Genomic DNA, 23875 nt, shown 5'->3' with positions numbered 1-23875 from the left:
GCACTTAAATGATTCTAATGTGTTAACGTATGTATAGTATTGTGGGCTTGGCCCAACTAGATTACTTACTTGTATAGCACACATTGTACTACACCCTTACTTGTACTGCACTCATATTTCCTTGTACAGCACTCATATTTCCTTGTACAGCACTCATATGCCTCCTATATAAAGGCACTCATGTATATTGTTTCAGTAAGAAATACAATACTATTGAATTCAGTATTTCTAACATGGTATTAGAGCCACTGCTCTGACATTTTCTTAGCAGTTTTTGTCTTTATTGGTGTAACTTCATTCTTAATATTGCTTCTGCTATCACAGCAACTGCCACAGCCTTTCGCCGTTGAACCTCCGAGTCTTCCAGACATTGTCCTTGGGTTCCGGACCTGTAGCAGCCGCCATTGAAGAGTTCGAACACTGCAAAGACCACTGCCTTTTTCGGCATCGCCATGAATCTTGCTCCGATAAATTTTCTGAAGGTACCACGAAGACCATCTTGCACCGATCTACCCGTTCGTGGAAGCCTCGCAGCCATCGGAGACCACACGCGCCGCCACGCGCCGATCAAAGAACCTGCGCTGAAGCTCACGCGCCTCACACGCCAACATCCCTTCCAGGCTGACGTCATCAGTGCCACGTCAGCCCTAGCTTAAGTCAGCATCCAGTCATTTGTTGACGTCAGCGACACGTCATCTTGCTAACGTCATCTCGGACCATTGACAGTTGACCGTTGACTTTTTTAGAGTTGACTTTTTGCAGCCCAGGTTCTCCTTACTTAGTTTTTCGCGTAAATTTCATTTTTGCAGTCTGTTTTTACATATTGTGTCTCTAAATGGATAAAAAGGATGTTTTTCTTCCTCGCCCCATCAATACTGTATTGGAGGGGACTAGGAATTACTTATCTTGGTCTCAAGCTATGCGCAGTTTTCTTAAGGGTCGCATGCTCTGGCATTATTGTACTGGTGCAATCACTATTCCTGTGAAGGGGGCAAGTGAAGAAGATACCGCCTTCCTCAGTCGCATGATTGAATGGGATAGTCACAATCACATGATCCTCACATGGATTCGAAACACTTCCATTCCCTCCATCTCCAATCTGCTGGGCAGCTTTGATGATGCGAAATCAGCATGGGATATGTTGGCCAAAAGATACTCTACTACTCACGGATCCATGAAATATCAGTTAGTGGTTGAATTGCATCAACTCAGGCAAGAACTGGGGCAGTCCATCAATGACTACTATGATCAGCTTCGCTTCATTTGGGACCAAATTGACCTTTCTGATCCAACTTGGGCATGCTCAAAAGATGCTCAACAATATGCTGCTGTTAGAGATGAATTTCGTCTCTATGAGTTCCTGATGTCACTCCACAAGGACTATGAGCCCATTCGAGGTCAGCTTCTTAATCGTAGTCCTCCTCCCTCTCTTGATGCTGCTGTGAACGAGTTAGTAAGAGAAGAAGCTTGCCTTGCAACTCTTCAAGCCCAGGATAAGTTTAATGTTCTAGCCCTTACTCCTTCTGCTCCACCCATAGAGCAACCTCAGCACTCAAGTGATCCTTCTGGCTCCAGCAATCGTCACAGACAGACCAACAAAAAGTTCTGCAACTATTGCAAGCGTCTTGGCCACACTATTGAGACTTGTTACCATCGCAACAAATCTACTGCTGCAGTTGTTAATACTAAGCCTACTTCACCAATGTCTCTCATTTTAGCTGAGTCTCAGTCTTCTGGATCCACTATCAACCTCTCACCCACTGAACTCCAAGAGATCATAGCTCAGGCCATTTGTATGGCTGGTAATGCATCTTTTTCCACTGCTCTCTCAGTTTTACCCGGTAAGTCTTAAACTTGACTTTTTGATTCTGCCTATTGCAATCACATGACACCTCACTCGTCCTTATTCTCCAAACTTGACCCTACACCACATCCCCTAAATATTCACATAGCTGATGGTTCCACCATGCATCGGAATAGTCTAAGTTTTGTTTCGACCTCCAACCTCTCTGTTCCTGGGGTCTACCATATCCCTGACCTATCCTATAATTTGTGTTCTGTGGGACAATTAGCTGAACTAGGTTATCGCCTTATTTTTTACTATTCTGGGTGTATTGTGCAGGATCCAAGGACGAGGCAAGAGCTTGGGACTGGCCCTAGAGTTGGGCGTATGTTTCCCATGGACAATTTTCATCTTCCACCTGTTGCTCCGGTGTCTGTTGCTGCTACTGCTGCGGTGTCTTCCTTACCCTCTCTCTCACTTTGGCACTCTCGTCTTGGTCATGCACCCTCTTCTCGGGTACAACAGTTAGCTTCTAAGGGTCTGTTAGGTTCTGTGTCCAAAGACAATTTTGATTGTATTTCATGCCAATTAGGAAAACAGCCAGCTTTACCTTTTAATAATAGTGATTCTATTTCTAATAGTATTTTTGAGTTAATTCATTCTAATGTTTGGGGACCCTCTCCTGTTGCTAGTATTGGTGGATCTCGATATTTTGTTGTTTTTATCGATGATTATTCTCGTTACAGTTGAATCTTTCCTATGAAATCTCGTTCTGAAATTTTTCCAATATACAGTAACTTTGCAAAAATGGTTAAAACCCAATTCTCCAAACGAATCAAAATTTTTCGTTCTGATAATGCTCTTGAATATATTCAATATGCTTTTCAAGCTCTGTTACAGTCCTATGGCACTGTACATCATCTAACCTGTCCAGGTACCTCTCAGCAAAATGGTTGAGCTGAACGAAAACTTCGTCATATTCTTGACACTGTTCGTGCTCTTCTTCTTTCTGCCAAAATTCCTCCCCCATTTTAGGGTGAAGCTGCTCTTCATGCTGTTCACACTATTAACCGCATTCCAAGCACTGTCATCCATAATCAAACTCCGTATGAGCGCCTCTTTAGGTCACCCCCTGACTATCATCACCTTCGCTCCTTTGGATCTGCTTGTTTCGTTCTTCTTCAGCCTCATGAGCACAACAAACTTGAGCCTCGATCTAGACTTTGTTGTTTCCTTGGTTATGGCGAAACACAAAAGGGGTATCGGTGTTATGATCCTGTCTCTCATCGTCTTCGTGTCTCTCGTAATGTTGTCTTCTGGGAACACCGCTTGTTTGTTGAACTCTCTCATTTTCGTTCTTCCCTAACTACCTCATCTGTACTCGAAGTCTTTCAAGAGGAGTCTCATGTTCCTTCTCCATATCCTCTTGATCTTCCTTTGGACTTCTCTATTCAACGTCCAGATCTTTTTGATGCCTATTCTAGACAGGTCGAAGATGAACAGGTTGATGACGAGCTACCCCAACTTGAGCCTGGGTCCCTCGCCTAAAAATCCTCAACAAGACCTTCCACCTCCACAAGACATTCCACCTCGTCACTCAACCCGGGTAAGATCCATTCCTACACATTTACTTGATTATCATTGTTACACTGCCCTTGCTACACTCCACAAGCCTCAAACCTATCGTGAGTCCTCCACTGACCCTTTATGGCAGATTGCAATGAAAGAGGAACTTGATGCATTAACCAAAAACCATACTTAGGACCTGGTTACTCTCCCTCCTAGACAGTCTGTGGTTGGTTGTAAGTGGATCTACAAGATTAAGACTCGCTCAGATGGGTCCATTGAGCGCTATAAGGTTTGTCTTGTTGCAAAAGGTTTTACACAGGAGTATGGGATTGATTATGAAGAGACCTTTGCTCCAGTTGCTCGCATCTCATCTGTTTATGCTCTATTGGCTGTTGCTGCTGCTAGAAAATGGGATCTTTTTCAGATGGATGTTAAAAATGCATTTCTTAATAGGGATTTGAGTGAAGAAATTTACATGCAACCTCCTCCAAGTCTCTCCATTGAATCAAATAAGGTTTGCCGCCTTCGACGTGCATTGTATGGTCTTAAACAAGCTCCACGAGCTTGGTTTGCAAAATTTAGCTCTACCATCTTTCGCTTAGGTTACACTGCCAGTCCTTATGATGCTGCCTTATTTCTTCGTCGTAGTGATAAAGGCACCATTTTACTTCTCCTCTATGTGGATGATATGATCATAACTAGTGATGACCTTAGTGGCATACAAGAACTCAAGAATTTTCTCAGTTAGCAGTTTGAGATGAAAGATCTTGGACACCTTAGCTATATCTTGGGTCTTGAAATCACTCGTTCCTCAGATGGTCTTTATATTACTCAAGCCAAGTATGCCTCTGACCTTTTGTCTCGTGCTAGACTCACTGACAACAAGACTGTTGACACCCCAATTGAGTTTAATGCGCATCTAACTCCCTCGGGGGGGGGGGGGGGGAGAAACCATTGTCTAATCCTTCTCTTTACAGACGATTGGTTGGCAGCCTAGTCTATCTCACAGTTACTTATCTAAACATTTCCTATGTTGTTCATCAGGTCAGCCAGTATTTGTCTACTCCACAGTCGACTCACTATGCTGTTGTTCTGTGCATTCTTCGATACTTGAAGGGCACTCTCTTCCATGGCCTTTTCTACTCAGCTCAGTCTCGTCTTGTACTCCGTGCATTCTCTGATACTGATTGGGCAGGAGATCCCATTGATCGTAGGTCCACCACTGGCTATTGTTTTCTCCTTGGCTCTTCCTTGATTTCTTGGCGAAGTAAGAAACAAACCTTTGTGGCCCGCTTCAATACTGAAGCAGAATATCGTGCTCTTGCTGATACCACATCTGAGCTCCTTTAGTTACGATGGCTTCTTAAGGACTTAGGTGTGTCTACATCCTCTGTTACTCCTCTTTATTGTGATAATCAGAGTGTCATTCACATTGCTCACAATGATGTCTTCCATGAATGGACTAAACATATCGAGATTGATTGTCATTTTATCCGTTATCATCTTGTTCATGGTGCTCTCAAGCTCTTCTCCGTCTCCTCCAAAGATCAACTTGCAGACATCTTCACCAAGTCCCATCCTAAGGGACGCCTTCGTAATTTAGTTGACAACCTCAAGTTGGTCTCACATCCACCTTGAGGTTGAGAGGGGCTGTTAACGTATGTATAGTATTGTGAGCTTGGCCCAACTAGATTACTTACTTGTATAGCACACATTGTACTACACCCTTACTTGTACTGCACTCATATTTCCTTGTACAGTACTCATATGCCTCCTATATCAAGGCACTCATATATATTGTTTCAATGAGAAATACAATACTATTGAATTCAGTATTTCTAACATAATGAATTTGAAAATGAAATTAATATAAAATTAGAAAAGAAATTTGAACCTATGGAACCAACTTTTAAAACTCTTAATTTGGGAAATGATGAGAATCCACACTTGATTAAAATCGGTTCAACCCTAAATGAAAAAGAAAGAAAAGATCTTAAAGAGATTCACAAAATTCCAAGAAGTGTTTGCATGGTCTCATGTAGATATGTCTGGCATTGATCTCGAGATAGCCCAACACCACATTGATACTTATGATCACATGGTACCCATTAAGCAAGAGTTGAGACATGTGATAACCAAATGGCTCCTTAAGATCAAGGAAGAAGTCATAAAATAGTTGAAGGTAGGATTTATCAAACATATGCACCAAGCCGATTGGATAGCCAATGTTATGCCTGTCTTGCAAGACAAGCACAAAACAAAGCAAGACAAAAGCATGTTGCATAAGTAGAAAAAAAGAAACAAAAGCATAAAAGGTTGAATTAGGGTTTTGGGGATTAAGTACGCATACACATACATAGGGCCTGCATACGCATGCAGAGAGCATGCATACGCATACACGCTTAGAAACCCTAACCCAGAAATAGCAAGGCAGAAAAACAGAGCAGAAACTTAAAATGATAAATCTAACAAACTAACATACTTTGAAAAAAAAAAAAAAACTACATAATCCTAGTCTAAATGAATAGATTAAAACATAATCAAAGCAAGAAAAGCAAAGAAAACAAAAATTAAAACAAGAAAAGAAAAGAAAAAGGTTTAGAACATATACCTCAAATAAAAAGCTTCTTGGCTTGATGTTGACCATTCCCCTCAGTCAAATCTATCCACAACCAAACAAAATTGATTAGTAAACTTCAAAACTCGAAGATCAAGACCAAAAAATGTCTCAATCTAAAGAAAATTGACTTGAGGATGTTCAATGAAAAACTCCCTTTTGATTCACTATTTCTAATGAATCTTAGGTTTTCCCTTAAGATTTCTTGTGTGTTTTGAAAATGTACCATGTATGACTTTTTATATTGAGAAAATTGGGGTTTGGAACGACTTCCAAATGATGTGAGAATTGTTCCAAATCTCAGCTTTAATGTAGAAAATTTTGTCTTTTGTAGTTTCTGGAACCCTAGCATGCGTATGCAAGCCCGTGTACACATACGCATGCAAAAAGCTTGCGTACATGGATTTGGATCATGCGTACGCATACGCGTGTCTACATACACATGCCCTAGGGTTTCCGTGGCCTTATTTTCCAAAAATAGATTTTTTTTTTTTTTTTTTAGCTCATAAAAGAGTTATATTTTTCATAAAAATTTTCCTCAAGTCAAATTAAGTCTAATCAGGTCCTAAACCAACCTTAGGCTTTAGAGTTTTACCATGATTGGAGAACGGGAGCTCGAGTTGTAAGGGGTACAAAATGCGATGTCTATAAATAGCCTTATTTTTTGTAAGGCTAGCTTGGATGAATGTGACTCATTGTAGCGTGTTTTTAAAGTGTATGAAGAGGCTTCGGGTCAGCAACTGAGTAGGGCTAAAATTTCATTTTTCAATCAAAATACAAATGATGATATTAGAGAAGAAATTAAGAGAAGATTTGGTGCTCAGATTACTCGTCAACATGAAAAATATCTTAGTCTTCCTTCTTTGGTCAGTAGAAATAGAAAGGATACTTTTATTGATATTAAAGAAAAATTAGCAAAGAAACTGGTGGGTTGGAAAGAAAATTTGCTTTCTAAGACGGGAAAGGAGGTTTTGGTTAAGGCAATGGCTTAGGCTATCCCAACTTATTCCATGAGTTGTTTAAAGATTCCTGATTCTCTTTGCGATGAATTGACTAGAATGAAAAGGAATTTTTGGTGGCGACAAAAACAATATGAAAGAAAAATTGTTTGATTGAGTTGGGACAAAATGTGCATTCCTAAAGCTTGTCAAGGGATGGTTTTTAAACAATTGAAACAATTTAATTTGGCATTTTTGGCAAAGTAGGGTTGGCAACTTCAAGTTGGTCAGAATTCCCTTGTTTATCTGGTTGTTAAGGCCAAATATTTTCCTGCTTGTGATTTTGTGCACACATGTTTGGGGAAAAAACCATCATATGTTTGGAGGAGTATTATGGCTGCACAAGGAATTGTTTAGAAAGGGCTTTTTTGGTGGGTGGGGAATGGTAGAAAGATCTAGGTATGGGAGGATAATTGGGTTCCTAGCTCTTCTACGCACAAGGTAATTTCACCTAGAGGTATGCTTCCATTGGACTCTAAAGTTTGTGATTTTATCGATGTGGAGAACAAGTGCTAGGATTTAAATCTCTTGAATAGAACTTTTCTTCCTTTTGAGGCTAAGGTTATCGCTGTAAGAAATACTTATAAGCTAGGTTTAGAATTAGAGACAAATAGCTAGCCTATCTCTTGTTTTGCTAGGAGTAATCTGCACTAGTTTTAGAAGAGATTGTGGTCAATCCAAATTCCTCATAAAATCAAACATCTTGCCTACAAAAGAAAATCTAGTTTATAGAAAGGTTTTGGTTGATAGTGTGTGTGAGGAATACAGTAACGCTCCAGAATCTTTCTTTCAACTATTTTGGGAGTGCTTAAAGGCTCAAAATATCTGGGGTTCTTCGTCTTTTCACTTCGCTGCCCTTGATTCCTTTTAGGACTTTCTTTGATTTCTTATGGTATATTCTGATGGATGCACAATGGGGTATGGAAGATACTAGACTTGTTATTACTATTGCATGGGCTTTGTGGACTACCTGAAATGATGTGATTCATGGCAAGCCAGGGAGACAGGTCTGTTACTGGTTAACTGGTGTAGATCCTACTTGGAAGAGTATTAGGCTGCAAACAATACCCCTCTGAAACAACCAACTTAGTTGGAAGTTAATTGGTTTCCTCCTATCTTTCCATCATTTAAGATCAATGTGGATGTTGTTGTATTCTCGACTCAATAGGCTGCTAGTGTTGGCGTTATAATTCATGACCATGAGGGGAATTTTATTGCAAGTTTAAGCAGGAAAATCCATGCTTCCATTGGGGACTATTGAAGCTGAAGCAAAAGCATTTGAAGCTGGAATTATTTTTGCTAAGGATGTGGGCATCAGAGATTTTGTTCTTGAAGGAGATTCCTCAGTCATTGTTCAAGCTCTCAAGGAATGTTCACCTGCTCGATCTTCAGTTTCTACACTGGTTTATGGGACGTTAGCTGAATGTAATGAGTTTAGAAATGTGGGCTTCTCTCATGTTAGACGACAAGACAATAGGCCGGCTCATTTGTTAGTAAAACAAGCTTTTGACTTTGTTGATTTCTTTGCTTGGATTAGGGCTATAAATAAGCCGAGTTTTGTCAAGTAGTGAATGTTCAAGCTTGGCTCGTCAAGAAAAATTAAAAGCTTGAGCTAGTGGGAAAGCCAAAAAGTTTGAGCTTGGCTTGACTTGATTGATTAGTCAAGCCAGGCTCAAGCTTAACATCAAGCTCAAACTTGAGCTCAAGTTAAGCTTTTGAGCTTGAGATCTAAAAAAATTACATTATCAAATGCTTAAATCTCTAAAATTAAGAAGGAAAAAAAAAACAGTATACTCATTTTATCATATGTCTAATCCTACCCACTTATTCAAATTAACAATTTACATAATTAAATTCATTAATTCATCATTATCTATAGTTTCAACAATTGTTCAAAATACAATTTTTACATTTACGTTAGATGGAAAAGAACTAGAAAAATACTTATTTATAACTATAATGAATCGTAAAATACTAATATATTTCATAACTTTACATTAGATGATTGATGGGAAATGATCATTTGTGCCCCACTTAATTAATTTATTTACTTTTAAATTTAACTAAAGTCTAAAGTGGTTTTTGGTCAATTTAAAGGGAACAAAAAAATTAAGGTAATGGGAAGTAGATCCCATATTGGTCATGTTATTATTAAGATGTGCATAATGAGTATATTTAATTAACACATATAAACTTATAAATGAGTTTATGCTTGTTTTGCATCAAGCTTTATAGCTCACGAGCTTGTTCATGAACAAATTTTTTTGCTTGGGCTCAGCTTGTTTTTTAAACAAGCCTAAAACTAAGACTTAAGCTTGACTTATTTATATACAAACAAATATGAATAAGCTTTTTATCGAGCTAAACCCAAGTTGTTCGTGATCGGCTTGATTCATTTACATCCCTAGCTTAGATAGAGGAGTGTCCTTGTTTCTTAAAACAAACCCTTATCCATGATGTTTCTTTATCTGTATTTTCATGAATAAAGCTTTAGTCTATTCAGCAAAAAAATTAATGACTGCTATAAAAATGTATAGACTAAATTGATAATGACCACAAAATATAAGGATGAAAATGGTATTTTCACCAAAATTGTGATACTTATTAGCAACACCTAACAAAAATTGACGAGGAACTTTAAATTGAATAAACTTAAAACTTACTAGAGATAAGTAAATTTAAAAAACTGAATTAAATTGTCAAACTTAGATAGTATAGTTTTTTGAGAATCAACATTTAGAAGTTTAAATTTTATGAAATGTGTCGAAATGTGGCAAGTGTGACTAAAAATCGTCAAAATGGGGACCAAAGTCAGTAGCGGTGGTGTGCCATATTCATAAATACTGTCTCTTTCTGCCTCCTACCCCAAAAATCTTTTACATAAAACAAGAAGATTTGGCGACCCATATAACCCAATCCCAACCAACCATACCAACATAATCATTAATCATTTTATTTTTATTTTTTAATTAAAAAAACATTTCTTAGCCACAAATCAAATAGGTAATAATTCATTAAATTTTTTTTTTTTAAACCCCCGCCTTAAGTATTTTGTATTTCGCAGGAATCAAAAAATCCCGCCACACCTTTCTGCTGCTATTAAGATTCCAATTAATGAAAGGGCCCCTTCCCTTCACACTCCGTGTCTCAAACTGTGACATTAATTGAACACTCTTTGGTTGAGTAATGCCTCTGCCTCTGTTTTTTTTTCTTGGTCTTGGACTTTTTTGATTGATAGTATTTTTCAATGAGACTTTTGTTTAATCACTTTAAGATTGAGATACTTTTTTCTTTTTCTATTTTTTGAGTAGATCCAAAATTATAGGCGTCTTTTGGAAAATTCTTCATTTTTAACAATAATTTTAGTGCACTTATTCAATCCTTGTTTCTACGTATGTTCATCGTGTTTCCGATTTGTTTTCAGAAGCACTCGTTTTCAAAAGCACTCAGCACTCAGCACTCAGCACTCACTACCACGGGTGTTTTGTAAATATTAGGGAGGATTTAGTAATGTTATTTAAATAATAATTTTTAGTATTTAAAACTACAACATATATTTTTACAATACTTTTTAATTCACACATATTTTTACAATACTTAAATACTACTATTAAAAAAACTCTTACTAAACACTCATTTTGGTAAACACCCATTTTTGCTATTTGTTTGTGGGCACAGCCCTCAACCGACAATAATAGTCTAGACTCCAGACAAAGCTGGCCTAACTTAAACCCAACCTAAAAAGTACTTTCTTTTTGACAATCTGATCCTAGGCTCACGCACAAATCATTAAAAAATGACACTATTAATAAATCTAATCACAGTTCAATATCCCCTGTTTTCCAATCCCCTCCACATTAATTTTATATATATAAATCAAACTAAACTAATTGTTATCTTATTATGATGATAAAGATTAAATATATAGCAAAAGTATGGACTCAATTGAATTCTACACTATCAATCTTTTTCAAAAAATAAAATAAAATAAAACATTCTACGCTATCAATAATAATCTATATATATAATAATAAGTGAATCTGGGAAAAATTTAAATTGCAATTCAAAATTAAAGTTCTAATTTTCACCATGTGTCCTAAATTATTTATTCTTAAAGAGTTTTATGTCTTAATTTTATAATCAAATGTGGAACTACATCATAAATATTCATCCAAGTGAGTTATTAAGTACAAAAACTAAAGAGTTTAGAATAAATCAATTGTAAAAAAAAAGTGCTTCACAATAATTAAAAAAAATATGGACAATTTACATATTATACTTAATAATATTCTTATAAATTTTTTTAAATAATTAACAGAATATAAAAATGATCATCAATAGTATTTAAATTTTATATATATATATATATATATAAGAATTATATTATATATTTTTAAGTGCATCCATGCTAATACATGGAGTTACAAATTAATAATATATAAAAGTTGCCCACACAGCTCAAAAGAAATATGATTCAAAATTCAAGTAAAAACCATTCTTTAGAGCATTATAATGGAAAATTGCATTATAATGGAAAATGTTATGAATACAACAAGTTTTACTATAAGAAACTTATAAATTGATATGATAATAAATGTAATTGGTAGATTTTAACTGCTTCATAAATAAATATTTAAATTGTCTCTTTATGATTGGTAACACATTAATTTGTAAGTCTAATGTAATAAAATTTGCAATACTAGTAATATTACTCTATTTTAATTGGTGAGATGCCAAAAATATTATAATTTAACTAATTAGCACCTTTTATTGATATTTCTTATAGAGATATTTAGGTTTTAAATCTTTCACACTGGTTGTAACTACTAAATTATTTTAAAAAATGATAATAATAATAATAATAATAATAATAATTGGTGAGACAAACGTAACGCCTATATCTTTTAAAATCATCAATACATTTACATAATTACAATTCAACCATAATATAATGAACCCTTCGATTCTAGAAGAGTCTTAAAAGTATTCTTGTAATCTAATTCTTCTGGTGCCGTTCTTTGACATTCTCTCAAATTTGAAAAAAAAAATTGTAAGTCTAAAATAGGAAAAAAAAATTACATATTTGATATTAAGAGGCTGTCATGCCATGTAGATAAACATGAACTTTTTGAACTGCCAAAATTGAAAGCTCAACGATAACTATGTGGGGCAATTTGTTGCCATGTGAAAACAGAAACAGTCTGTCGAAATTTTTGAATTTTTTTTTTTCCTGAAGAAGAATTGGTATTAAAGAAGAAGATAAAAATAAAATTGATGACATCATAAGGGGTAGGTTCTAATTTGGAGAATTGATAGAAGAATACAAATTCAACCGTGCAACCTAACCGTGTTGAATTTTAAGAGCACAACGACAACACCTACTATTAAAAGAAAAACTAAAAAAGCATTTTTAATATAATAAAAGCATTACATAAACATAACGCGCATAGAAGCATTACTCTTTGAAAACACACAGCGCACCGCACCGCACCGCAGCTTTTTGAAATCCATGTACTCCGCCTTGTAGTGCTACCCATTACTATGCAGCTCAACCACCTTTGCCTCATTTTACCGGCCGACTTTGATGAAATCAAGCCGGTTGATGATGAACAAGTACATAAAAAACCCACAGATGAGAAGGTCAAGAAACACCCCTACCGTCACTGCAGCAATCATATTCTTGCTTTGATCCGTGAGTTACTAGGCAGAGTTTATGACTCAAAGTGGGTCAGTTCTTGTTACCATCATCATGACTCAAAAAGAAAACACCATTCCGGAGTAGTAGTGTTTCATGACATGGCTGGTATACAACTTTCTGACAAGGTTGGTGGAGACAATCCGAGGATCTTCAGCTTTGCTGAGCTTTATATAGGGTCTAATGGTTTTAGTGAGGATGAAGTACTTGGCAGTGGAGGTTTTGGCAAAGTTTATCGAGCAGTTTTACCTAGTGATGGAACTGTGGTTGCTGTGAAATGCTTGGCAGAGAGAGGGGAACGGTTTGAGAAGACCTTTGTGGCTGAATTGGTGGCTGTTGCTCACCTCCGACACAGGAACCTTGTCCGGCTGAGAGGGTGGTGCGTTCATGAAGACCAATTGTTATTGGTTTACGACTACATGCCCAACCGGAGCCTTGACCGCATACTTTTCAGGAGACCAGAAAACATGGGGCCAGCTCCAACTCTCAGTTGGGAGCGTAGGAGTAATATTGTCAGTGGCTTGGCAGCTGCGCTTTTCTATCTTCATGAACAGTTAGAAACTCAAATCATTCACCGCGATGTGAAGACAAGCAACGTCATGCTTGATTCGCATTATAATGCCCGGCTTGGTGATTTTGGCTTGGCAAGGTGGTTAGAACATGAACTCCATTACCAAACCAGCAGAACAGCAATTCAAAATCAACAGTTTAGGCTGGCAGAGACAACCAGAATTGGTGGCACAATTGGATACTTGCCACCTGAGAGCTTCCAAAAACGAAGTGTTGCCACTGCAAAATCCGATGTTTTCAGCTTTGGAATTGTTGTTTTAGAAGTGGTGTCAGGTAGGCGTGCAGTAGATCTCACATACCCAGATGACCAGATAATCTTGCTTGACTGGATCCGAAGGCTATCTGATGAAGGAAAGCTTCTTCAAGCAGGGGATAATCGGCTACCAGATGGGTCTTACAGTCTTTCAGATATGGAGCGCTTAATCCATCTTGCGCTCCTATGCACACTCCACAGCCCAGAATCACGGCCAAGTATGAAATGGGTAGTGGAAACACTTTCAGGCAACATGTCTGGCAAGCTGCCTGCTCTGCCATCATTTCGATCTCACCCTCTATACATCTCATTATCCTCCCCTACAAACTCTAGCAGCAGCAATGCTACTACCACCAGTGGGTCAATGATAGCCAGCTCTACCACAACTACCACACCTACCTCATCCAACTATGTGACAGCCACTGCAGAAACCATATATGCAACTGCTGAATATGGGAACAGCAACATCAACTCTTCAGATAGCACACGTCGCAGGCAGACTACTTTTCCCTTGGTAGAAACTCCACGAGAAATATCCTTCAAGGAAATCATTTCCGCTACAAAAAATTTCTCAGAATCCCGAAGGGTAGCAGAGCTAGACTTTGGAACTGCATACCATGGCTTCCTTGATGACAGTCACCATGTCCTGGTGAAGCGGCTTGGCATGAAGACATGCCCCGCTCTGAGAGCAAGATTCTCAAACGAACTACAAAATTTAGGAAGGCTCCGCCACCGAAACTTGGTTCAACTCCGTGGATGGTGCACTGAGCAAGGGGAGATGCTTGTTGTCTACGATTACTCAGCAAATCGCCTTCTAAGTCACCTGCTTTTTCCTCATATTAATAGAATTGACCGTTCTGTCCTGCGATGGCGCCACAGATACAACATAATCAGATCGCTTGCTTCAGCCGTTCTTTATCTTCATGAGGAATGGGAAGAACAAGTTATCCACAGAAACATTACCACATCTGCCATTATTCTTGATCCAGACTTGAACCCAAGACTCAGTTGTTTTGCTCTTGCTGAATTTTTAACAAGAAACGAACATGGGCATCATGTAGTTACTGACACAAGAAGATCAGTTCGTGGGATATTTGGTTATATGTCACCAGAGTATATAGAGTCTGGTGAAGCAACGTCCATGGCTGATGTATATAGCTTTGGCGTTGTGGTGCTTGAAATGATTAGTGGACAGATGGCGGTTGACTTTCGGCGGCCAGAGGTTCTATTGTTGAAGAGAGTTCATGAATTTGAGGCAAGGAAAAGACCATTGGAGGAACTGGCTGACATAAGGTTGAATGGAGAGTACAATCACAAAGAACTGATGAGAATGGTAAAGCTAGGAATTGCATGCACACGGTCCAACCGGCAACTAAGGCCAAGCATGAGGCAGATTGTAAGTATACTTGATGGGAATGATGAATGCTTTGTGGATGAAGGCAAAAAGGAGATCGAGGAAGAATGGAAAGAAAGAAATGCATATTCTTTGTCAATAATTAGGAGGATCCAAGCACTAGGAATACAATGATACTCAACCGACTGACATTAAAGAGTGGCAGATAAACTGGATTCTGAATTCTGATAACTGAGATACTTTAATTTCGTTTTCTTTTCTTTAGTTTTTCCCCTTTCCACACCTTTCTTGTTATGCTTTTTGTCTACTGTTTAAGCTAGATTTTCTGTATCATAACAAAGAAACGTATCTTCATGTGTATTTTTTGTACAATAGTTATATCCAAAATTTTGGCCTATCCATTTCCAAGAACCATTCATACAAAGATTTTCTAATAAAATCTAAAGAATACATGAAGAACAGATTTAGAATAATATAAAAAATCAAAAAATTATTTTGTGATACATAAGATGGCTCCGAGTCTCAGACTTCTAAGATTTCAAAAGAAGCAATAAATATACATAGACTAGAGACAACATCTTTTTTTTACATCTTTTTTTGCACTCAAGTTTTTACATATCTGAAATGCTTTAAATATATACACATTGATTAACCTGACCTCATCAAGTCTTCACATCATGTTAATTTCTACACAGCCATCTATTTCTTTAAGTTTCTGTCAAGAGGCATATCCTCATCCATGTCAATTCCAACCCAATTGATGAAAGCAAACAGAAACTCTCTGAAACTGACCTTCCCATTTTTGTCCCAGTCCATTTCTTCTGCATATTTTGAAAAGGAAACAAGGATATCAACAAAAATTAGAGGGAAAAAAGAAGGAAAACTGAGGAAGATCAAACCAAAAAAAAAAAAAAAATTAGCAATAAAAAACAAGAACAAAATAAAATTTAAAGAATAGCCAGTGAAGCATTTTATACTGAATCGGCTCTTGGTGATGTGTGAAGGGGATTTCTCCCAAGGAGATGTCTCATTCAAGGCCTTGACCATGTCTTTCTTATTCAGCTTTCCATTACCATTTTTATCGAGAAACATGAATACTTCAATTATGGTATCAAAAGTCGCTTCAAGCTGTGGTGAACCCAACCTTGATGTCTGAAACAAAATCTGAAGTAAATTATATGTGTATTGGACTAGCAAAAAATTCACTGCAATTGTTTAACTCTGAGATAAACAAAAGAACTGATATAAAGTTATTGTGAGTACAGTATGATTGGAAGAAGGCTCCTTCAGGAGATAGATTAGACAGAGAAGGACAATAAACTCATTGAATTGTATCCCTTCACTACCATCAATGTCACATGAATGGAAAAGATCCTCAACCTCCTCCTCTGTCAGATGGAGTTGCAATTTCTGTAAGCATTTCTTTAGTTCCTCTCGGTCAATAGTTCCATTAGAGTCCTCATCTATGAGAGAGAGAGAGAGATTTACAATAAAAGTTAATGTTCATAACTTGAAAGGGGGAAAGGCTTAGAGGTTGAGAAAACAACCCTCTTGAAACTCACCATACTGCTCAAATACAGATCCTATGTTTTTCAATCCCTCTCTGAACTGAGGGAATTTCAAAATTATACTGTTAATTGACTTGAAATTTTGATATCCTGATGAACCTCTCTTTGCCTCAACCATTTTCTTTTCAAGCTTTGCATCCAACCTCTTATACTTGCTTGTTGAACTACCACGGCAAAGCATGCTTCCTACTTTTTTGGACAAAGACTTCAGAGAAGGGCAGGGCTGAGATGTGCCTTTAGATGAGACACAAGCAGGAGGAATCAATTTAAAGCTCACAAATAAGATGAGACACTGCTCATGTCTGCATATCTTACATCTTAATTGTTCCACCAGCTACATTATCAGATGTATCACATATATGGCCATATGACATTCAAAAATCACACATTTGACATCAAGAATGAAAATGATGACAGATTATTCATTCTGACTTTATGATCTCAGCAGCATGGTCTGGCAACGCAATCATTTATGGAATGTCACTGTGGATTGGAGATTGCAAAGCCTATGAAGCTGATGACAATCGTGTGGCACCAGTAGCAGTCATGATGCTAATGATAATTTTGTGCCAATTGCAGTAGTGATGCCGAGGCAAGTCGTGAAACAGAAGACATGGAACTTGTGCGTGTGTGTGTGTGTGTGTGTTCAGTGCCAGTTTTAGCAGCAGTCACAAAGCATGTGTGTGATAAGTGGAGAGTACTTACACTGGAAGCAAAGAGATGTTGGTTATTATGCTGATGGAGTTAATAATTTTACTCTTGGCAAAATTATCATTGAGGTGATAGCAACAGTGAGGGTGTGGTGGTATGTTGCTGATGATTGTGTAGTTAGAAGAATTTTGATCTTAGAAGTAAATAACGTACATTTTTGCCGAAAAGTAAAACTTTTTATCCACACACACACGCGTGTGTAATGCAAAGAGAGAGGGAGAAGTCTATCAAGAAAAGAACAATTGGGTAAGAGAATTACCTGAATGCATTTCTTTATCAATTCAGCTGATGAGTGTCGTGTTGTTAAAGGAAAGAACTATATGTTAGGAGACCTATCATATTTGTTGATAATATGTGTCAATCAAATGCAATTAAGTAAATATTGAGAAATAAAAAATAGTTTAGTACACAACTCTCTGCTATTCTCTGTGTGCTTGTACATAAAGATTATTTTTATCTTCCAAATATATTCAATGAGACACTTACTGACTTATAGACATTCCTATTGACCTTTTTAAAAAATAGCTAGTAGAAAACTTCAAGTTAAAAGTCAAAGTCCATACTACACCAAAGAGGCATGTCCCCTTTACTGGGTCCATAAAGGGAATTAGCCCAGACTAAAACAGTAAGGCTCTTGCAGCTCCTATTAGATCTGCATATAGATTAAACCTAACTCAATGGGTCGATAATCATGAATTTGCAAGCCAACAGAATGACCTAGAGACACTGGAGACTCTTTGTCAAAGAACACATTTTTTGACAGAGGATGGTTTTATCTTCAAGAGAATATAGCTTCACAGCTTTTCTACCCATTCATCAACATTACAATTTGACACCACTACCCTATGTTGAGCAATGATTAATGAGAAACTTACTTCAACACAAACTTTCATATGAATCTCTTATATAACCCTGCAGTCCACTACCCTGCAGTTGCTTATATAACCCATATCAACCTAGTAATAGTATGCACCCGATGTGAGACTCAACATAAACATGCGTAAGCCTTCACAATCCAAATTCATACAATCCAGGATATCACAATGATGGTCTTAAGTTCCCAAATCTTATTATGAATATCTATATCATGTATCGCAAGCTCAAATGCCAACTTTTAAGATTCTCCACTGAACCAGCAATCTGAGCTGCTAATTCACTTCATCATTTACTAACATATAATTTGCTTTTTATTTTATTGATGAGCATTCCAAATATGAAATCATAGCCATAGTTGGTAGACTATTAGACTGCCACATACGGATACGGACCACCCAGATTTATGAATCATCCACTGTACATGATTTAGAATACATACATAGCCACTTCCATGTATTTTCCAGAGTCAATAACTCTGAAATATGTCTCTTGATCTCAACATTAACACTCAGTTACTCCAGTTTTAAATAAATCCATAGAACCCAACCCTCTATTTGGATGTCAGAAAGGAAAATACACCAAAGAGAATTTTTTGAGCAAATTTGAGAATCATTTTCTCCTTTTATGTTTCTTCCAACACCATACTATTTATTATAGTATATAAGCTATCAAGCAACCACCAAAAGATATGGTAAAAATGAATTGTTCTTCATCTTTATAAAAAGTGAACATATATGTGCATGTACGTAAACAATCCAATCCAACCTGAATCTTGTCAATCAATCACAAGAAAATACACCCATATACTATGAAACAAATGTCAATTGATAACTGGCCAAAATATATGATCACACACTTCGCCCAACAAACTATATTCAGAAAGATAAAATTAGAATAACACTCCATCCATTTTTTGGCTTTCCAGCTTGAAGAGCACCCAAAAATTATTTTTTTTAAAAAAATTAACGGAAAGAAAGAAAGACATACCCAGTGAAAAAACTTTCATGATGTCAGAGCGGAAGGAGCTTGTTTGATTTTTTTTTTTTTTTTTTCAAGAGATGAAAAGGTTTGCAAGGAATAATAATATATATTAGGCAAGGCTTATGGGCAAAAATGAGAAGCAACCAAAAAGCAGAAGAGAAGTAAAATGGTTCTTGTAAAGTGGAGATGCCATTATTGCTTTTGCTCTTTGCTTTTGACAGGAGGTAGTTCTTAATTAAAATATAATATGCCTCTCTTTTCAAGTACTCTTCTTTACTTTTTAGTATGATTTAAGATTAGCAGCGGTAGAAGTAGGGCGTTCACCAAACTGTATAAACAGCATAAATTGAAAAAATTGTACCAAAATTATTTGTAAAATGGTATAATCGTACCGCACCGTAAAGTAATAGTACACCTCATTGCACCACATTATATGGTGCTAGGACTATAAATGAACCAAGCCGTTCATAAACAGCTCAGGCTTAGCTTGATAAAAAACTCGTTTATGTTTGTTTGTTTATAAACAAGCCAAGCTTAAACTTTGGTTTTAGGCTTGTTCAATAAATGAGCTGAGCCCAAGTAAAAAATATTGTTCATGAACAAACTTGTGAACACCAAGACTCAATACAAAAGTAACAAAATAAGTTGAGTCAAGGCTTATTTATGAGTTTGGTAATAAAATTAATATCATCTTGACAAGTAAACTCATATCTTTCTAAGACTTTAATTAATTATAAGTTGAGATCACTCATCCAAACCAAATAAGTTAGATAATAAACTTGATATAGGCTTGATAATATACTTGTGTTGGATCTCAAGCTCAAAAACATGATATTGAGTTTGAGTTTGGACTGATATTGAGCTCGAGCTTGGCTTAACCAATGAGTCAAGCCAAGCTAAGCTGAGCTCAAGTTTTTATACTTTATAACAAACTCAAGCTTGAACATTATTTGTAGGCTCGTATCAAACTCAAGCCAAACTTAAACATTCTACTTTTGCTGTCGAGCCGAGCTTGAACATTTACTACTCAACAAAACTTGGCATGTTTACAGCCCTACATGGTGCAGTGCAGTTTGCGATTTTATAATAAAAAAACCACTTAAACCGCACCACACCGCACTTATTTATATATTAATATATTTAATTATTTTTAATATTAAATATATTATTAAAAGTTTAATAACCCTAGTTTTAAAAAAATAAAAACTAGCTCAATAGTTTAAAACTTTGACCAAAACAAAGAGAAAAATTAGTTTTGAGCTGGGTAGAAAAAACCTAAAATTTGAAAAATATACCAACTTCAAATCATTCAAACCGCATCTCATACATTGCACCGCATATGTGATCGCAAAAATGAGATGCGGTGTGGTTATTGTTTTGGCTTAACTTTAAACCACACCGCACCACACTGCACTGTACATGTGACCGCAAAAATAAGGTGCGGTGTAGTTATGGTTTTAGCTAAACTGCACCGCAAAGTGTGATGCTAAAAATGGCCCAAAACAAAACCGTACCGCAAACACCCTTAAGCACAAGTAGTTAGTTGTAGCTTAAAATTATACTTCTTACTTTTTAAAAAAAATAATAAGTTAACATCGTCACATATTTTAAAATTTTAATAGTTAAATATATATTATTTATATTTGTAACATATATGTCAAATTTGGTACTAATTGAATGTCATTTATTGTTAGATTCATAAACTTATTTTTTATACATAATTTTAGACTACAAAAAGTTGAAATTAAAACATTTGGAGTCTGTTTGGATCCGCTTATTTTGTTGAAGGTGAAAACTTTTTGTTGAAAGTATTATAGATAAAAGTAAAAGTTAGCTGAAATAGTACAGTTGGACCCATGAATAATACTAAAAAGTGCAATGTGGCCATAAATAATAACAAATAGTAAAATAAACTGGCTTTTTAAGTCAGAGCCAAACACACACTTGATTGATGACATATCTATTATTTTTAATCTTTTAAAAATTTTGCAGAGAGTAATCAAACTATGCTACTTGTCAAAATTCACATCCATATCAGCTTAGTTTGTAAACTTGCTGACAAACTTTGTCCATCACAAATCACAACTAACTAAGATGATTCATTGATGAAGAACGCAGGGGTTGGAAGACAGAATTGATAGATAAAACACTACTGAGTTTCGAGGCAACAATGGTGAAAAACATGCCTCTCTGCCATACGGACCAACCCGATGAACTAATCTGGCCTCACAATGCCACTGGTGCATATACTATCAAAACTGGATACCGCTTTCTGCAGATGGAGAACCAAAATCAGCAACCTGGACAGTTCGACACTCATTTGCTCAAACCACTGTGGCAAGGTATATGGAATCTTAAGGTACCAAGCAAAGTAAAAAATCTGGTATGGCAAGCTGCAAAAAAATCCCTTCCCACGAAGCAAAATTTACTGAGACGAAAAATCATCACTACGGATTACTGTGATCACTTCCAATCGCAGCATGAAGATTCTCTCCATGCTCTCTATCTCTGCCCGAAATTGGAGGAACTTTGGCTCACGGTACCAGCATGGAATCAGTACAGTCTACGGCAAACGACAACTTTCATGACCTCATAGGTTGTCTTTTGGCGGAAAACAGAGATCCTGAGTTGTTTGCTATGGTGGTGTGGGCTCTGTGGAAGAGAAGAAATGAGTTAAGGTTAGGCAAGAGCTATGACACTCTCGCACAACTCATACATCGAGCCCGCAGCAGACTACGAGACTTTTCGCTGCATAATACCTCCACGGTATTACCTGTGGGGAGACCTCCAACTTAGTGGCAGCCACCAAAGCACTTGCAATACAAAATTAACTTCGATGGAGCTCTCTTCGAGGCAGAGAATTATGCAGGAATTGGGGTGATAATCCTCAACAGTGAGGGGCAGGTTATGGTGTCTCTGTCGCAGCGAATCACCCTCCCCACTACAGCCATAGAAGTGGAGGCTTTGACAGCAAGACGAGAAATGGAGTTGGCACTTGAAACAGGTCTCAATAAAGGAGTTTTAGAGGTGACTCAGAGGTTCTTATAATTGCTCTAAAAACAAACTCTCATAGTCTTTCACAATTGGGTTATATTGTAAACGATATACGGTATCTAGCCTCTCATTTCCCTATCCTATCGTATTCTCATGCACTGGAATATTGTAGTTCACTCGCTTGCGAGACGAGCAATTTTTTTTCAAAATTTTTTCTTTTTTACGAATCTGGATGAAAGATAAACCACCAAAGATTGCAGATATACCTCAGGCTGATTTTCACAACCATAGTTAATAAAACTTTTGGTATTGATTCTAAAAAAAAAAAAAAACTGGAAACAAAATACACAACGGTAACAAAATAGTTGTGCACCTTACAAAAATCGTTTGACATTAACCAGCCAATTAAGGCAATGGTTAAACCCAATTAATTAAAATGAATCAATATTAAATCACTTAAATCAAATATTAATCAAAATATTTTATTTTATATAAAAATATTCCAACATGACATATAAAGAGAAGAACTTCAATCTAAATGATATATAAGGTATGGGGTACAAATCTAAATTCTTAAACTTTAAGGAGCTTAATCAAAATTACCAATAACATGAAGGATGTAAATTATAATTTAATCTATTTCATTGTGTATGGTTTTTTTTTTTTCTCTTAAGATTACATTGGAGTATATCTTAAGGGATATAAAAGTGAGATTTATTATTTAATTTGTCTGAAATTAATTGATATTTCAAAACTATTTTATACAGAAAACAACTACTAGTGGGATTATGAAAAATTTTAGTGATTCCCATTACCTTATTTTTGTGTGATTATGTTGGTTTTGTTATTAGTGATGAGAAACTAATAAATTGTTAAGAACCCATGGATGGGCGAAAGAGATACAGTCCACCGACTCAACCCACATCTCTCTCAAGAACCCATGGCTTGGATCTGGGTTGAATTTCAAAGATGAGCTGCTTGAATTTTTGCTACTTCTTATAAATAAATTTCCCAGTATTTTTTTCAATTCTTCAAAGATTTGAAAATAAAATTAATATTATTTTTTAAATGCATTTTTATGAAATTTTCATATTTTTTTAATTATAAAAACTTTTTAAAAAAAATCAAAACTGCTTTGTTTTAAGGGTCACTAAAAGCACAATTTTGATGGAGACTAGTGGAAAATTGAATGGAAGAAAATTAAATTTTAGATATCTGAATTGAACAAAAGTGAAGTTAAAAAACTGGATTGAATTTTAGGAAAAGTTATAAAGTGTAATTCATAATTTAGCCAAATAAAAATAAAATAAAATAAAGAATCCTCACAAAATTAAAATCTCAATTAATAGCAGAAAATTTCATCAATAATATAATGCTCATCACTTGAAATCTGTCAAGAGAGATTATATATCCCTAATAACAAAAGGCAAAAAAAATAAAATAAAATAAAATACTTTTTCTCTATCTTCCCAGAATTTTTGCTCACGGCTCATCTTATTGCTCTCCATTTTTATTTTTTATTTTGTTTTTAGCTTTCTTTGTAATAATTGATTTAGTGTACGTATACTCTGTGAGTCTACCCTACTTTGTTCTTCAGTAAAACATAAAAAATAAAAAAAATGAAACAAGCACTTTAAGGACCCCAAAGCTAACAAAAACACTATTTAAAATCAAATAGGGCAAAAAATCACTTCAAAAAATTCGAACTTTTTATCCCTAATTTCCAAAACAAAGAAAAGGTATCTCAAAAATATATAACAAACCAAAATTAAAATGAGATCAAAGTCATAAATGATAGAATTTATAATAATCAATTTCTCAAATTATTGCTAGACATAAATACATAGCCAAGTTGAGTGTGTTTTGATATAAACTCATAGAATCATGCTAACGAGTGCCCTTAGGG

At 36.1% G+C, this 23875-nt stretch overlaps 2 protein-coding genes across 3 annotated transcripts; one reads left to right on the top strand and one right to left on the bottom strand.

Annotated features, from left to right (window-relative positions):
- Window positions 1–12436: 12436 nt before the first annotated feature.
- Window positions 12437–15240, top strand: LOC142624513 (receptor like protein kinase S.2). Its single transcript, XM_075798099.1, has one exon. The coding sequence runs from the start codon at window positions 12509–12511 to the stop codon at window positions 15011–15013; it is 2505 nt and encodes an 834-aa protein (XP_075654214.1). The 5' UTR covers window positions 12437–12508; the 3' UTR covers window positions 15014–15240.
- Window positions 15241–15287: 47 nt separating this feature from the next.
- On the bottom strand, window positions 15288–19240 carry LOC142624514 (putative calcium-binding protein CML22). 2 transcript variants are annotated; one of them, XM_075798101.1, is made up of 6 exons: window positions 18982–19240; window positions 17378–17450; window positions 16402–16641; window positions 16103–16302; window positions 15817–15991; window positions 15288–15660 (listed from the first exon to the last, which is right to left on the bottom strand). In XM_075798101.1, exons 2-6 carry the CDS (start codon window positions 17385–17387, stop codon window positions 15539–15541), a joined length of 747 nt encoding a protein of 248 aa, XP_075654216.1. In that variant the 5' UTR covers window positions 17388–17450; window positions 18982–19240; the 3' UTR covers window positions 15288–15538. The 2 variants fall into 2 exon arrangements, with proteins under 2 accessions (XP_075654216.1, XP_075654215.1); XM_075798100.1 differs by lacking the exon at window positions 17378–17450 and having other exon boundaries at window positions 18982–19137.
- Between the last annotated feature and the right edge of the window lie 4635 nt (window positions 19241–23875).

The sequence above is a fragment of the Castanea sativa genome, chromosome 2, assembly GCF_040712315.1.
Source record: "Castanea sativa cultivar Marrone di Chiusa Pesio chromosome 2, ASM4071231v1".
Lineage (NCBI taxonomy): Eukaryota > Viridiplantae > Streptophyta > Magnoliopsida > Fagales > Fagaceae > Castanea > Castanea sativa.
This window is presented reverse-complemented; position numbering and strand designations above follow the sequence as displayed.